Source organism: Pelodiscus sinensis, chromosome 1 (assembly GCF_052426305.1).
Source record: "Pelodiscus sinensis isolate ZL-2025 chromosome 1, ASM5242630v1, whole genome shotgun sequence".
Classification (NCBI taxonomy): domain Eukaryota; kingdom Metazoa; phylum Chordata; order Testudines; family Trionychidae; genus Pelodiscus; species Pelodiscus sinensis.
The window spans coordinates 136637619-136654729 of NC_143052.1; the positions used below are offsets into that span (position 1 = coordinate 136637619).

At 48.5% G+C, this 17111-nt stretch overlaps 1 protein-coding gene across 1 annotated transcript in view; it reads right to left on the reverse strand.

The window, feature by feature from the left end:
• Nucleotides 1–17111, reverse strand: part of LOC102459099 (ovostatin-like) — a 68499-nt gene that overhangs the window by 37905 nt on the left and 13483 nt on the right. Inside the window, exons 6-13 of the mRNA XM_089771778.1 lie at nt 12981–13149; nt 11623–11707; nt 7588–7702; nt 3385–3499; nt 3002–3111; nt 2236–2394; nt 701–925; nt 73–130 (exon numbers count right to left, since the gene is read on the reverse strand). Coding sequence (XP_089627904.1) covers nt 73–130; nt 701–925; nt 2236–2394; nt 3002–3111; nt 3385–3499; nt 7588–7702; nt 11623–11707; nt 12981–13149 — 1036 coding nt within the window. The remainder of the gene's footprint in view (nt 1–72; nt 131–700; nt 926–2235; nt 2395–3001; nt 3112–3384; nt 3500–7587; nt 7703–11622; nt 11708–12980; nt 13150–17111) is intronic.

The window sequence follows — 17111 nt, forward strand, 5'->3', positions numbered from 1 at the left end:
CCCATTTTACTCAATATGTATATTCTTTGGTGTTCACATCTTTGTTTTCCAACCCTGACATCTCAGACTCACCACCGCTGATGCTGACTTCCTGTTGGCCGTTGAGAACAATTTTGCCTTTAGCCATTACCTGGGCACAAAGAGATACCAAAAGGCTGGATCAGTAAAGTCCAAACTGTCTCAATGGGCTAGTACATATCTACTTTTCATTAATGATCAGTATCGTGAAATTTGGGGCTCACTAAAACAAAGGATGGATAGTCTCATAGGAGTCAGACATAACTGTAGGCAGATCCTATGCTAGTTTCCCCCCATTCCTCACACACAGCTCTAGCAAGGCCCCCAGTCCTACCCTGCAACTCTTCTCTTTCTGCTATTCCAGCTCTGGGCTCCCCACATAGCCCTGCCAGTGCCCCTCAGCCCTGCCCTGTGCACTAGGGACTGGGGAAGAGTCCCTCTAGTGGTTATTTTCTGCTCTTCACTCCCTCATTCTCTTAGTGCCTTGACATAAGATCAGTGTTTAATTCATTCCAGAAGTAAATGGGCAGAGCCCTGCTGGAACCCATTGACAAGACAATGGATCCATTCTGATTTTTCCCCCTGCCTGGGGCAGGTTACAGATTTCTGACTTGATCTATAATCATCCTTGGCTAATGGTAAAGAGGCTTATAAGGAAGCAGAGCAGGCACCCAACATTTACCAGGTAGTAGAAGTTCACATGGCTGGCATCCCCGTATCCCTCTTTATTCAAAACGTACTGCACCGTGATCCTCCTCTCCTGGCCACAGCTCAGCACCTCTGGGACCTGCTGAAGCTTCACAAAGCTATTTGTGCGGGAGTAGAAGCGCCGGACGTAGTGGGAGGTCTCGGGTGTGTAAGGATCCATCAGGCCAAGGTCTCGACAGTCATCTATGGCATATGTGGCCTGGCACGGAACAAAGGAAAAAGCAAACAGAAGATTTTATGAAGAGGAATTAAAGCATCAAAAGGCACCTGGGGCAGAAATGTTCATTGGCAGCTGTTGCTCAGAGACACTGTGTAAAGCAATGGGAATGGGCTTTAGGGGCTACTCAGTCTAAAAGCACAACCAGTATTTGGAGTATGAGCATGTGTGCACATTCCCACACAGCAAGTCCAGCCCAGCTAGGCCGCATGCCGAACTAGGCTAACCTTATGCAGGTCTCTCCAGTGTGCACGGGCAGGCAGGTCACTAGCTACACTTGTAGGGCTGGCAACCACTGCATGTGCTGTTAGGGGACTCTGTAGAGCTATCATGGCACCAGTTCCAGATAGACTGGCTTTGCTGCTACCTCTCTTCTCCCCGTGCTGGGGCAAAGTAAAGGAGTGTGTACCTAGGGATGTGTGTCTAGGGCAGTCCCGTAGGGAGGGAGAGGGGCCACAGTAACACCACAGTTCGTTTGGAGATCAGTGCACCCAGGTTGGACAGAGCAAGACGAAGAGGCAGGGGGCAGGTTCTGCACTGAGAAGGCAGGAAGGAACTGGGGTTGCTTGAGCCCCACCACGTCTTAGTGATGCAGTGTGTCACTCTCAGCATGCACGCCACCTGCTAGCCAGCTGCTCTTGCAGTATCCAGAGGTATTTGTGACAGTGAAATCTAGCAATAACCTCTGTCTCCTGCACGGCCACTTTGCATTTTAGTTTCTTTGTTGCAACTTGACTCAGGATCAAATTGGGATAACAACAAAATCAAGGGAGGCACCAACCACATAGGCAGGGCCAATACCAAACTGCAAAACAAGCTGGAAAGATTGGAGCTGGGTGGGTGGGCAGCAGGCACTGAGGGGTATTTCATCCCAGTGACGGCAGAGCTCTGTGCCCAGGGAAAGGAAACAATTAGAAGATGGATACACAATGCGGGAGCCAGACAGCTGAAACCACCATATGAAAGTGAGTTGATTATCATCTTCTCTGATGAATGTTGTCCTCGTGTCATCCTTTGAGAGGAACACGTCCACGGTTGCTGAGGGATCCATATTGGGAAACCAAATGAAAACGAGCCCACTGAGTTCGTCTAAAAACAGTTTTCCCTTCCTTCTCCTCTGGTATTCTTCCCATGGAGGCAGGTGTCCCTGGAGAGACTAGCCACTTCCCCACACACTGGACTCACCAGAACAATATTTCCCATGTGAATACCAGCTTGGATCTCCCTCCTCCCATGAGTGAATGACCCTGTGGGGAATGGAGCCTTTCCCTGTAGTTCTCTCAGTTACTTACTCGCAACGTAAAACTGGCCTCAAAGAGCTTGGAGGTGTCGATGGAAAACCAAGCAGTGCCATTCTCGTTTGTGATATAGTTAGCCACATACGTCTCGTTGAGCGTTAGCCTGATGGTCTCATTGGCAGCAGGGACGCCATCCTCTTTTTCCATCTGAATCTGAACAAATAAAGATGCCCAGGGAGTTCATGACAGGTAAGGCCCCATTTATTGGGTGCAGGCTACAGGGAAGAGAGCAGGTGTTGTCACCAAACAGTGAAGTGTATTTGAAATACATGCCCAAGGTATTTTGTATTGTTTCTCTGAAGCACAGGAAGGGAAAATTCCCTGTGGAGCTTCCCGGGGCGACAAAGGAGGAATAGCCCTGCTGTGGAGGGGAGAAGGAAGAGTTTATATACAGGATCAGGTATAAACTATTCTCAGGGAAGCCCCCCCGCCCCATGACTCTCCAGTGATGGTCAGTTCACAGCCCCCAAAATGTTAAATGCTACCAAGTGGGAAACAAAATTCAAATCCTCACCTCAGGCTCTTGTTCCCTGGGCCGGCCAGGAAGGGCCTTTGCAGGCTGCTGATCTGTGAAACCTGCACTGCTCAGGCGACTTGGAACCCTTCCTGCCCAGTATAAATACTTTCTTCTCTGGCCCCCAAAAGGCTCGTGTCATTTTGTCTGCACAGATCCCCTCCCAGTGACAGGTTCCCAGGGGGAATAGGGGTCACTTCTGTGATGCCAGACTTTGCCTAGCACATTCTCTCTTTGCTGTCCTACCTCTCCATAGAAAGGGATTCCCCTCTTGTAGTAGGTGTCCACGTTCTTAAACCACAGTGACTCCCTTGCCTGGTAGATGGAAATGTAGTCCGTGCCTGTGATCTGCACCCCTGAAGGAGGGAGAAGGAGAAGAGACAGGAATCAGAGCTGGGGCGAGATATGGCTGCAAGGAAACTGCCCTGAATGATCAGATGCAGACCCAGCACCTGGACAGGACACCTACTCTTAGAACGTCATTCACTTGATGGTGAAGTGAGTCTCATGCTGGGACATCAGCGATTCCCATTCAATAGAACCAGCTCTCCCAGTGGCATCCCAAAGGCAGCCTGCAACCCCTGCCGCTACCCCAGCCATATTCCAGTCTCCCTTCCCAGCAGCGTTACCTGTTCCAGCCTCTGTGAGAGTCGCCTCCACTTCAAGGTACCCAAACATCCTGGCGTGATAAAGCTTGAATGTTTTGGTGCTGATGATGTTAGTTATGCAGCCATCTGTCCCCAGCTGAAAAGTGAAGGGACAACCCAGTCAGCATGACAGGAAAGAGCCCAGGTCTCTGAATGGTCAGGCAGCTGCTCTTTGGCCTCCTCCGTGAGGCTCTGCAGACCTTAGCACTTCTGCTCTCGCTCCTCCACCTGCCTTAGTGCTTCCCCGTTGCTTCATAGCAAGCCAGCCCTTCAGCACCATCACTCCTGTGCCACTGCCTTCCGCCCGGAAACCCTCCTTCCCTCCCCCATTCCCTGAGCTCAGGTAAAGACACAATGTTAGTAGTTCTCTCTTCCTTGATGGAATCTTCAAGGGCAGAAAAACTGAATTTCTAAAGTTAAAAAAAAAAAGAGAAAGAAGATGCAGAATAAATGCTTTTGGGAAAAAGGGCAAAAAATCTCACTCTGTTGGCCGTCCTCACAAATATAACGTTCATAAGACAAAAAACAAAAAGGCATAAGGCCAATTTTTGTGGCCTTTGCTAAATGCCTTCCATACATAAACAAGAGCAACAAGGCTCTGTTGATCTAAGACAGGGGTGGCCAACCTGTAGCTCTTCTGAAGTTAATATGCAGCTCCTTGCTCAGGCACCAACTCCAGGGCTGCAGCTTCAGGTGCCAACTTTCCAGTGCTCAAATCCTGGCTCTGCCTCCTCCTCCAAGTGTATTGCACCCTCACTCCTTCCCGCCCCTGCAGAGCCTCCTGAGTGCCATGAAACAGCAGATTGCAGTGGGCAGGCGGTGCGAAGAAGGAAGAGGAGGCACTGATGGGTGGGGTTGCTGATGGGCAATAGATGCTGGAGAATGGAGAGGAGGCACCTGATGGGAAGTACTGTAGCTCTTTGGCAATGTCCAAATGGTGGCTCCTTCAGGCTCAGGTTGGCCACACCTGATCCAAGAGAAGAGGTGACTGCTTTTGTCCTACCCTCTTCCCTGAAGTGGAATTATTTCTCTTTGAGTTAACAGGCTAACAGTTTTGGTGTTAAATCTGATAAAACACAATTCAGCTGCTTGCACTCCCATTCCTAGGGTAGGTTGCTGTAAATGTATACTCTTTGCTAAAGAAAAACACATACTGTTCATCAAGAAAATATGCAGATGAGGCGAAGCATTGAATATCGCTGTGCCTCATTTGCATACTTAATGCCATTTTAGCTCAAGTGGCTTTTGTGCAAGAGCCATTCTGCTGTTTTTTCCAGGAAGAATGGCTCTTGTACAGGAGTGGTTTTTTGCACAAAAAGGAACTGTGTAGATGACTCCTTTTTGCGCAAAAGCCCCTTGCACAAAATGGTGACTCAGTAATGAGGTGTAGTGATATTCACCACTTCACCTAATTTGCATATTTTCTTGCACAAAAGGGGGCAGTTTAGATGTAGCCATAGGGTATGTCTACCCTGCAGCCTTGGCTCAAAATAAGCTATGCAATTTCAGTTAATTTTGAAATAGCATCAAATTAGGAAATAAGCTGTATTCCCTGTATGGTGCTCATGGAACGAGGTTTACAGAGATGTCAGAATAGCGAGCTCATTATATTTCAAAATAACGGGCTTGCTTCAAAAATGCAGAATCGCTATTTCAGGATAGCGGAAGTATCTCAAAACAGTGCCGCAGTGTAGCTGTAGCCCAGTGTCTTGGTCCTCACTCAATAAAACAGCCTATAACATCTGAGGCTGCACATGAAACCAGTCATTGGATTTGTCTGCACAGTCACTCCACTTGCAGTCTAGCCCACCTCTCTGTGGTTCCCATATATAATGGGCCTGTCACGTTGCTGGATCTTGAGGGGAGCAGCCAGATCACTGATGCACCCATAGGTAGGGGTGTTGGCCCCAAAAAGAGTATAGAAGGGGGCCATGTGAGGTATTGAATAGAAGCTTATTATCTAATAATCCTATGTACGCTGTTCATGTGTTTGTATAATGTCTGTGTGTGCAATTATTAGCATGTACTTGTATGGACACTGAAGATTTCCCTGCATGTGGTTAAGCACTGGGCAGGGCCGAGCCTGTGGACATGCTAATTACCAAGGCCCTGTGAACAATGGCTCTCAATGGGCCAAGGACACACCCAAAGAATGGGGGCTGTCACCTGAGAGCAGCCAGCAGGGAACACAGAGAGGCTGAGGACCAGGTGACCTGCTGCATACCAGAAGAGGCCAGGAAGGAGGTATAAAGAGGCCATGTGGTCGATGCCATTTTGTTCTCAGCTCAGCACTTCATCCCAGAGGCAGCATTGCAGGGGTCGAAGAGCCCGGAAGACCTGTGAACCCATCCTGATCTTAGGATGTGCAATAAGAACTTTTAAACCAGCAGCTGCAACATCTCTGCTAGAGCCTGCATCGAGAACTGGGAGATTCGGTGCATGTAACGTACTGTACTTTAATAACCTTACTCTCATGCTTTTCTTTCTTATGTTAATAAACCTTTAGTTGTTAGATGCTAAAGGATTGGCCCAGCGTGATTTGTGGGTAAGATCCAGAGGGTAAATTGACCAGGCATCTGTGGCTGGTTCTTGGAACCGGACAGAACTTGTTCTGGGTAGGTGGGTTTGGGTGCTAGGACCCCCCCACCTGTGTACGGGACCGGGGCCATCTGGGGCACGGATATTGCTGGGGTGTCGGAGGGGTTTTGCTCGGGAGGCTTCAGGCAGGTTGCTGAAGCGCTCTGTGGGACTGGTTTGTGGCCTGTTTGGAGAGGTCACGAGTCCCAAACTGGGGTGTTTGATTACCACAGTGTCTCCAGATGCATATTTAGGATCTTTGAGTGGTACAGTGGGACTAGGAGGGGTTCTCCCTGTAGGAAAGAATCCCTTGCTGATCAGACTTCCCGTAGGGGTCTGCTGATTGTTTAATCTTTGCACCACAGTATCCAATCTGTTTCCCCATTTGCCATCTGTTGGCCTCTGTCACGTTGCTGGATCTTGAGGGGAGCAGCCAGATCACTGATGCACCCATAGGTGGGGGTGTTGGCCCCAAAAATGGTATAGGAGGGGGCCATGTGAGGTATTGAATAGAAGCTTATTATCTGATAATCCTATGTACGCTGTTCATGTGTTTGTATAATGTCTGTGTGTGCAATTATTAGCATGTACTTGTATGGACACTGAAGATTTCCCTGCATGTGGTTAAGCATTGGGCAGGGCCGAGCCTGTGGAACAATGGCTCTCAATGGGCCAAGGACACACCCAAAGAATGGGGGCTGTCACCTGAGAGCAGCCAGCAGGGAACATAGAGATTGGCCTCTGACCAGGTGACCTGCTGCATACAAGAAGAGGCCAGGAAGGAGTATAAAGAGGCCATGTGGTCGATGCCATTTTGGTTCTCAGCTCAGCACTTCATCCCAGAGGCAGCACTGCAGGGATCGAAGAGCCCGGAAGACCTGTGAACCCATCCTGACCCTAGGATGTGCAACAAGAACTTTTAAACCAGCAGCTGTAACATCTCTGCTAGAGCCTGCATCGAGGACGGGGAGATTCGGTGCATGTAACAAACTGTACTTTAATAACCTTACTCTCATGCTTTTCTTTCTTGCGATAATAAACCTTTAGTTTTAGATTCTAAAGGATTGGCCCAGCGTGATTTGTGGGTAAGGTCCAGAGGGTCAATTGACCAGGGATCTGTGGCTGGTTTCTTGGAACCAGACAGAATTTGTTCGGAGTAGGTGGGATTGGGTGCTAGGACCCCCCACCTGTGTATGAGGCCCGGGGCCATCTGGGGCATGGATATTGCTGGGATGTCGGAAGGGTTTTGCTCGGGAGGCTTCAGGCAGGCTGCTGAAGTGCTCTGTGGGACCGGTTTGTGGCCAGTTTGGAAAGGTCACCAGTCAGGGGGCTGTAAGGAGCCCTGGATTTGAGCAATTCGCCCTGAGTGGACGCCCTCAGACACAGCCCGGTCCGTCACAGGGCCAAATTAATCAACAGTGTATTAAAAAATCCTTCCCATCCAAAGGCCTCCAACCATGGCCATGAGCTATTGCCTGTTTCTGGCAGTGTCTCTAGCCCCACCCCAAGAAATAGGAAATGCAGCCAATAAAGCCTCCAAACGCCATGTAAAGTCCTAGGCGATGCCATTTAGAAGAAAAGAGCCAGCTGTGCCAGCATGTGTCCTACCTCCCCAGTAACAGCTTCACAGATTCCTTTGGGGCTTTCGTTACACCGGTCGTAATAGTGCTTTCTGCACACAGTGAGCTGGACTCTCCCTTGCACAGGCTGGCCATAGGTGTAGCTAGAGGAGAAGTGCAAAAATGAATCAGTTCGCAGCCCCCGTTGCCAGGGCTGTCAGGAAACCAGCATAGGCTGAACCATATTTTGGACTAGAAGCCACCTAAAATCCAGATAAGGCTACTTCTGCTGAACTCAGCTTCAGACATCTGTCCCTCCCCATTCCCTGCCTCTCATGGAAATGCCATTACTGCCTTACACAGCGTGTGTCCCATGAAGGTGTCCAGTAGGCACTATTATACAGGATTGCATGACACTTCTCCCTGGTCATTGCATGATGTGATTACATGGGAATTTCCTCTAATACCTTTTTATTAATCCCATGTCTGCCAGTTTCCTCCTGTCCATGTCATTGCTGTCCTGTGGGGGCTAATGCATTATCAGTTCTGGTAGTGCAAAGGACGGAGAGGTGAAAAGCAGGGAATAAAGAGCTGATTTTGGGGAGAGGCTGTGCTGCGCCCACCTGCGACTGATGAGGTGTGTCTACACTACATGGCTTTTAGCAACAGGGCTGTGTGGATACAGGCATGTCACTAAAAGTCAGACAGTGTAAGCCATGTTTATCCACACTCATGGGGACAAAAACCTTCCATTCCCTGGCTACATCTACATTGCCCCTTCTCCGGAAGAGGAATAAGAGATCCTCCGGAAAAGGGCTTTATTCCAGAGGATCGTGCCAGTCTAGACGCTTTTTTCCGGCTTTTTCCCAAGCCGGAAAAAAAGCGGCGGCCATGTTTATTTAAATCCCGTGGGGGATATTTAAATCCCCCGCGGATTTCCCTATTCTGAAGTTGGAAATTAATATGCCTCTTCCGGAGAAGGGGCCAATGTAGATGTAGCCCCTATGTCCAGTGTTTGCTTTGTGGGATAAAACACTGTTTACACTAGTACTTTGTCATTGTGTGTGGTGGGGGGGATGACAAAAGCTTTGTTACTCAATCGCTAGCATAGACAAAGTCTGACTAAGACACAGAGAGCCAGAATCAGAATAAAAAATAGATTTCACAGCAGCTTGGCCAGCTAATTGCAGTTCTGGCCCGAGGGATTATGCCTTAGGCTATGTCTACACTAGCACTTTCGTTGGTAAAATAAACACACCCATAACTGACATGTTTCACTGAGGCTATGTCTACACTACAAGGCTTTTGCACAAAAAGCCGTGGAGTGTCCACACTTCAAGTGCATTTTTGTGCTAGAAAATTTACAATAAAATGGCAAAACAGAGGGCTTTTTGTGGTGTAGGTAAACCTCCTTTTACGAGGTATAACTCCTTTTCGCGCTAAAGCTCTTGCGTAAAAAAGGCACGAATGGAGGCTCTGCAGAGGTTTCTTGTGCAAAAAGAGCCTATCTGAAAAAGCACAGGTGCTCTGATGACCATTCTGTGTATGGCAATCAGAACTTTCTTGCGCAAGAGTGTTCATGCAGTGTGAGCGCTCTCTTGCGCAAAAGCACATTCCTTTTGTGATGCGCTTTGAGGTCTGGACATGTTTTTGCGCAAACAATTTTTGTGCAAGAACTCTTCTGCAAAAAGCTTCTTGTGCCAAAACCCCGCAGTGTAGACAAAGCCTGGGGATGCATCTACACAGCAAAGTTATTTTGTAATAATACCCATTATTCCATAATAACTATGTGAATGTCCACACAACAATAATGTTATTTAGAAATAATTTCAAAATAATGGGAGGCTTGCATTCTGTTTTCTGCAAACCTAATTCTATGAAGAATAACACCTATTCCAAAATAGCTATTTCAGAATAGGAGCTGTGTAGATGCACCCCACCTCCACTATTTCAAAATAGCCCCTCAACAGGGCCATTCTAAGTTATTCCTCCCCAGTGCCTCCTGGGGCTCTACATCGAGATCGCATGTCTACCTTAGGGAAGCCTGCCTCAGATTAATTTTGAGCCTTCCCTGCAGTGTAGCTGTGCTATTTCAAAATAAGCTGTTTCAGAATAACTATTCCAGAATAGCTTATTTTGAGATAGCTGTGCAGTGCAGATGTAGCCTGAGATAAGCACCCGTGTGGATAGTGCTGTACCAGTGGGAGATACTCTTCTGCCTATGCAGCCACTGCTGCTTGTTGGGGGTGCTTTGCTTATGCTGCGCAAGAGCGCTCTCCTATAGGCATAGAGCAAGATCTCCTATAGCAGCCCCAGTGTAGCTCCATCAGTCCAACTGTGCTGCTATAAGGTCTGTAGTGTACACACCACCTTACCCTTCATTCCTCTGTACCAACCTAAGGACTTCCGATACGCTGATCCATAAAACTTATGGGCCACGTCTAGACTGGCATAATTTTCCGGAAATGCTTTTAACTGAAAAGTTTTCCATTAAAAGCATTTTCGGAACAGAGCGTCTAGATTGGCACGAACGCTTTTCCACAAAAGCACTTTTTGCGGAAAAGCACTCATGGCAATCTAAACACGCTTTTCCGCAAAAGAGCCCCGATCGCCATTTTCGCAATCGGGGCTTTTTTGCGGAAAACAAATCTGAGCTGTCTACACTGGCCCTTTTGCACAAAAGCTTTGCGCAAAAGGGACTTTTGCTCGAACGGGAGCAGCATAGCATTTCCACAAGAAGCACTGATTTATTACAGTAGGAAGTCAGTGCTTTTGCGGAAATTCAAGTGGCCAGTGTAGACAGCTGGCAAGTTTTTCCAGAAAAGCGGCTGATTTTACGGAAAAACTGGCCAGTCTAGACACAGCCATGCTGTTTTGGAAAGGCTGCCTGGTGTCATTGCAGTGCTTGCTGAGATGCATTGCACACTGATGTGTACAAATCAGATAGATGACTGTCTCGGCCTCGCTGGGCAGCGCTCATGGTATTAGGCAGGAGTGCTGGAGCCCCGAGGCTGAGTCTCAGATGTGGTGAGGCTGCAGGGCCTCTCCCAAAGGAAGAGTGAGCACACCAAAGGGATTTTTCCAAGACTCTTCAAAGAAATTGAGGGGTAGCACTGATCTTATGAATCCATGACAGCGAACCTTAATGTGAGGCATGCTAATGTACTGACTTACATACCTCTCCTTCCTGCTTTCTTTGCTTTCTCTCCCCTCCTATAGGTCTCTGTAATGATCAAAGCCAGTGCCTGGGTGTCTTCAGACTGTGCAAACGTTAACACTCACAACCTTAGCTGCACAATGCAGATGAATATCATATATATACTAGCCCAATGTCTGTGACTCTGTAACGCTGAAATGCTGGCTGTTGACTCTGGGTGGCCCTGTTGACTGAATCACATCCTTTGCCTCCCGCCATGGTGTTCGGCTGACTTCTGTGCCGCTCAGCCGGGCTGCTGCGGGGGACCCCAAACGGCTGCTTCCTCCACTGGCTCCCCCACAGCAGCCTGGCTGAGCGGCACAGAAGTCAGCCGAGTGCCGTGGCGGGAGGCGAAGGAGGTGACGGGGAGGTGACGTGCGGTGTGACAGTGGCTCCAGGCCCCGCCTCCTGGCCATGGACGTCACCGCCCCACCCCCCTTCACCTCCCACAGTGGCGCTCGGCTGACTTCTGCGCCGCTCAGCCGGGCCGCTGCACGGTAGCATGTGGCACAAGTGACCATTTGGGTTCTGAACACCCCATGCAGCACGGGGAGCGAGGAACCCAAATGGCTGTTTGGGCTCCGCATTCCCCCAAGTGAGAGGCAGGAGGGAGAGGAGAAAAGAAAGAGAGAAATGGAGAGAGAGGGAGGAGAGCTGAGATAGACAGAGGGGGGAGGCAGGAGGAGGAGGAGAGAGAGAGAGACGTGGAGGAGAGACCCGAAAATCCCGTCTTATGATGGGCTATTGGCTAGTTATTAATATCATGCTACAGTGAGTGAAAGTGAGATGAGGGTAAGTGTCTTGCAATGAATCATGACTAGAGTCAGGATAGAATTCCCAGACTATACTACATGTCTCAATTTACACTCTTTCCTGCCAGCTACTTACACAGCACAAACATTCACTTTGAGTTCTTGATCCAAGAAAGAGACGCTCTTTGGTACTTTTAGCTTCACTTCAAACTTTGGCATCACTGAAAATGAAAGGTAAATGTAATTGCTAAGTGACATCTTAGGGCTGTGGGTGGGGGAAGGGGAGAAGAAATAGGGAAACCTAACTACACCAGTATTTGAGGGGCATTAGCACCAAAGTAGAGGAATTATTTGAAGGAATACAGGCAGGCAAAATGGGGTTGATGCTTTTAGATTTAATACTAGGAGAAATTCTTCTTTACAAGGAGCTGTATTATCACTTTTATTATAATACTAATATAGCATATTTATCTGTAGATCTCAAAGCATTTAACAGATGATAAGTGTCACTCACTAACTTCATTTGACTGGTGGGGAAACTGAGGAACAGCACGATTTTTTTTTTAATGACTGCCCAAAGTCACCTATCAAGACAGTGGCAGACCTGGGAATAAAAAGAAGATGTTTTCAGGGTAGTGCTAATCCACTAGCCCATGCTGCTCCATTTGGAAACTGAAGAGCATAGTGTCCCAAGAGAACTGGACACCCCAGTAGGGGTAGAAAAGGAGCTCTCCCTTCTACCATAGGAAGCTTGGGATTATCAAAGCTCTGCCCAACAAGCTCACAGCAGACATCCTGCCAGGGAAAGTACTAGTGACAAGATGAGGGATGGCAAATTTGTAAGAAAAGAAATCAAAGGAGTTGTTCCACATGCAAAATTACAGACACCGAGAGATCACTGGGCACTGATGGCTTTTATTGTTCTATCTGTATACAGGATCCTTCCACACTGCTTACTCATTGCCACCAGCTATCAGTCTATTAAATAATAATTCTAACTTAATATAACCAATGAAATAGCTTTAGACTTCTAGAGTGCATTATATGCCTTGCATGCAACACCTACCTCACACAGTCATATGAGGTTAAACTTAATTTTATTTCCTACTGTATAACTGGAGAAACTGAGGCAAAAAGAGGTGACATGACTTGACCAAAGTTACACAGCAACTTAGTGACAAAGCCAGAAGAAAACCCCCAGACTTCCAATTCCTGGTCTTCTGCCCTGATCACTAGGCCATATACCTCAGTATCTAGCAGGCTGGCCACCACTAATCCATCTCCTCCATTGCCTCAGTCTCTCCTCCCTGCCTCCATTCCTTGCCTTAGCTTTCTTAACCAGTGAGTTCAATAAGAAAAAAGGTATCCTACAGTGCTTAAGGTCTGCTCTGCCTCATGCCTGTCTTTGACAAACAGCTCATCACAGACTCTGGCTCTTGGCTATGAATCTTGGCCATATAAAAGGTGCAGATGAGAGCCACTGCAGGTGCTTACCATATTCTTCCACAGAGAACCAATGATACGTTTTGTCACCTGAATTCCTCTCAGCGATGATTTGATAACTCCCCAGCATTGGCTCTTGGATTAATGAGAATGAGAGACTGACAATGCCATGCTTAGATTTTTTATTCAGCCACTGAAAAATCCGGTTGTTCTGGGGATCCTAGTGAGTGTGGAGAGAGAAATATGAATGTTTTTTTTTGCCTCTCTCTTCACAGACAAGCTCAGCTCCCAGACTGCTGCACTAGGCAACACAGTATGAGAAGGAGGTTGGCATCTTCGGTGAACAAAGAACAGGTTAAGAACTGTTTAGAAAAGCTAAACATACACAGATCCGTGGGACCGGATTTTATGCATTCAAAGGTATTGAGAGAGTTGGTAAATGTCACTGCAGAGCCATTGGCCATTATCTTTGAAAACTTGTGGAGATCAGGAGAGGTCCCAGATGGCTGGAAAAAGGCAAATGTAGTGGCCATCTTTAAAAAGGGGAAAAAGACAATCCAAGGAACCAGGGGCAGATATAGGGCAGGGCGAGAGGGGCAGCCGTCCCGGGCCCCGCACTTCAAGAAGCCCCGCGCATGCACAGGGCGCCACTGCGCATGCGCCGTGTCAAAGGGGGGCCATGCGAAATTGTGCTGCCCTGGGCCCCACAAAATCATCATCTGCCCCTGCAAGGAACTATAGACCAGTCAGCCTTACTTCAGTCCCCAGAAAAATTAGAGAGAGGATCCCCAAGGAATCCATTTTGAAGCACTTAGAAGAGAGGAAAGTGAACGGGAACAGTAAACATGGATTCACCAAGGACAAGTCATCTCTGACCAATCTGATTACCTTCTATGATGGTGATCTGTGGATCTGGGGAAAGGAGTGGAAGTGATATACCTTGACAGTAGCAAAGCTTTTGATGCGATCTCCCACCATATTCTGGCCAGAAAGTTAAGGAAGCATGGATTGGATAAATGGACTATAAGATGGACAAAAAGCTGGCTAGATTGTTGGGCCCAACAGGTAGTGATCAACAGCTTAATGTCTGGGTGGAAGTCAGCTTCAAGCTGAGTGCCCCAAGGATCAGTTCTAGGGCCAGTTTTTTTTCAACATCTTTATTAGTGACCTGGCTGAGGAGATGGATTGCACCCTCAGCAAGTTTACAGATGACACTAGGCTAGTGGGAGAGGTAGATATGCTGGAGGGCAGGGATAGGGTCCACTGTGACCTAGGTAGATTAGAGGATTGGGCCACAAGAAATCTGATGAGGTTCAACAAGGACAAGAATAGAATCCTGCACTTGCGACAGAAGAATCCCAAGCATTGTTACAGGCTGGGTATCAATTAGCAAATTAGCAGTTTGGCAGAAAAGGAGCTGGGGATTACAGTAGATGAAAAGCTGGATATGAGTCAACAGTGTGCCCTTGTAGCCAAGAAGGCAAATGGCATATTAGGTTGCATTAGGAGGAGCATTGCCAGCAGATCTAGAGAAATGATTATTCCCCTTTATTTGGCTCTGGTGAGGCCACATCTGGAGTACTGTGTCCAGCTCTGGGCCCCCCACTACAGAAAGAGGGTACATCTACACTACAACGTTAATTCGAACTAACTTAGTTCGAATTAGTTAATTCGAACTAAGCTAATTTGAACTAACGGATCTAGACTAAAAAACTAGTTCGAATTAGCGTTTTGCTAATTCGAACTAGCATGTCCACATTAAGTGGACCCTGAACCAGGCTTAAGGATGGCCGGAAGCAGTGCCGGCAGGGCATCAGAGGAGGACTTAGAGCATGGAGATGCTGTCTCAGGCTAGCCGAGGGCTGCGTTTAAAGGGTCCCGACCCCCACCCCGGACAGACAGTTCTCAGGGGTGCCCTGCTTGCAAAGCAGTCCTGGCTTGGAGTGCCCAGACTACCCACACTGGGCACATCACAGCACTCGGCCATCAGACCAGCTGCACTTGCCGCAGGCTGCCATCTGGGCAGAGGGAGTAATCGGGGGGCTGCAGGAGAGGTTCCACCCCAAAAGCCCGCAGAGCCACCCCAGTCCTCCCCATCGGGGGCGCGTACCCCATGCCTCCCTCACCTCCTTCCACTTACCCTTCCCTAGCCCCTTTTCTTGATGTGCAAAATAAAGGACAAATGTGTTCAAAAATGGAATCTGTCTTTATTGAACAAAACTGGGGGAGACTGGGAAAAGGAGGTGGGAGAGGGGAAGAGAGAGGCTGGGAGAGGGGAGGGCAACTAAAATGATGAGGGGTTTGGAACAGGTCCCATATGAAGAGAGGCTAAAGAGACTGGGACTTCTCAGCTTAAGAAAGAGGAGACTGAGGGGGGACAGGATAGAGGTCTCTAAAAGCAGGAGTTGGGTGGAGACGGTGCATACAGAAAAGTTCTTCATTAGTTCCCATAAAGAAGGACTAGAGGACACCAAAGGAAAGGAATGGGTAGCAGGCTTCAAACTAGTAACAGAAAGTTGTTCTTCACAAAGCAAAGAGTCAACCTGTGGAACTCATTGCTGCAGGAGGCTGTGAAGGCTACAACTAGAACAGAGTTTAAAGGGAAGTGAGACCAAGTCATGGAGGTTGGGTCCATGGAGTGGTATTAGCCAGGGGGTAGGAGTGGTGTCCCTGCCCAAGGTTTGTGGAAGGCTGGAGAGGGATGACACGAGATAAATGGCTTGGTCACTGTCTTCGGTCCATCCCCTCCAGGGTCCCTAGGGTTGGCCGCTGTCGGCAGACAGGCTACTGGACTAGATGGACCTTTTGTCTGACCCAGGACGGCCATTGTAAGCTCAGGGCTCAGGGTCGGGGGTCTCAGTGGACCCCCTTGATTTTCATGCACACCTGCTCCTGAGTGGCCAGGCTGGCAGCTCTCCTGCCCTAGATGGCCACTTTCCTGTGCCTAGTGCGGAGATCGTGGATGAGGTCCACGATGTCCGCACTAGCCCAGGCGGGTGCCTGCCTCTTGCAGTCCTGGGCAAGCTCCCGGGAGCCGCCAGCCTGGTCCTGGGAAGAGGGGGAGGGATGGGGGGCATCGGGTGGGTGGCTCGATCCGTGCCAGGTGCAGGGTCTGCTGGCTGGATGCTGGCAGGCTTGCACCTGGCACGGGCACCGTAGCCAGCCCATGACCCTTTAAGGGGTCCAGGGCCGGGAGGGGGGCAGATGAGTTTCCCTGGTGTTGGCCAGAGTGGCCACCTGGGAAACCTGGGGAGGGCTAGCCTCCCACTAGTTCGAATTATGGGGCTACACACCCCTTAATTCGAACTAGTAAATTCGAACTAGGCTTAATCCTCGTGGAATGAGGAATACCTAGTTCGAACTAAGCGCTCCGTTAGTTCGAATTAAATTCGAACTAACGGAGTGCTAGTGTAGTGCCTATGAAAGTTAGTTCGAACTAACTTTGTAGTGTAGACATACCCAGAATGTGTACACACTGGAGAGGGTCCAGCGGAGGGCAATCAAAATGATTAGGGGGCTGGAGCACATGACCTATGAGGAAAGGCTGAGGGATTTGAGCTTATTTAGTTTGCAGAAGAGAAGAGTGAGGAGGGATTTGATAGCAGCCTTTTACTACAGGAAAGAGGGGGAGTTTCAAAGAGGATGGACAGAAGCTGTTCTCAATGATGACAAATGGCAGAACAAGGAGCGATGGTCTCAAGTTACAGTAGGAGAGGTCTAGGTTGGATATTAGGAAAAACTATTTTCCTAGGAGGGTGATGAAGCACTGGGATGGGTTCCCTAGGGAGGTGGTGGAATCTCCATCCCCAGAGGTTTTTAAGTCTTGGCTTGACAAAGCTCTGGCTGGGATGATTTAGTTGGGATTGGTCCTGCCTATGGGATCGGGGGCTGGACTTGATGACTCCTGAGGTCTCACCCTAGGATTCTATGAATGTTTTATTATCTTCTTCCAGGCCCTTCCACTTTTCTCCCTGCCTTCCTTTGCATTTCTTACCTTTCCAGATTCCAAGGCTGGAAGGGACCCCCTAGTTTGACCTATGCAACACAGGCCATAGAAATGCCCCCAAAATTATTTCCAAAGCAGATTTTTTAGAACAAATTACCATCCTGATTTTAAAATTGCCAGTGATGGAGAACCTATCATGATTCTTGCTAATTTGACCAAACATTGAATTATTCATG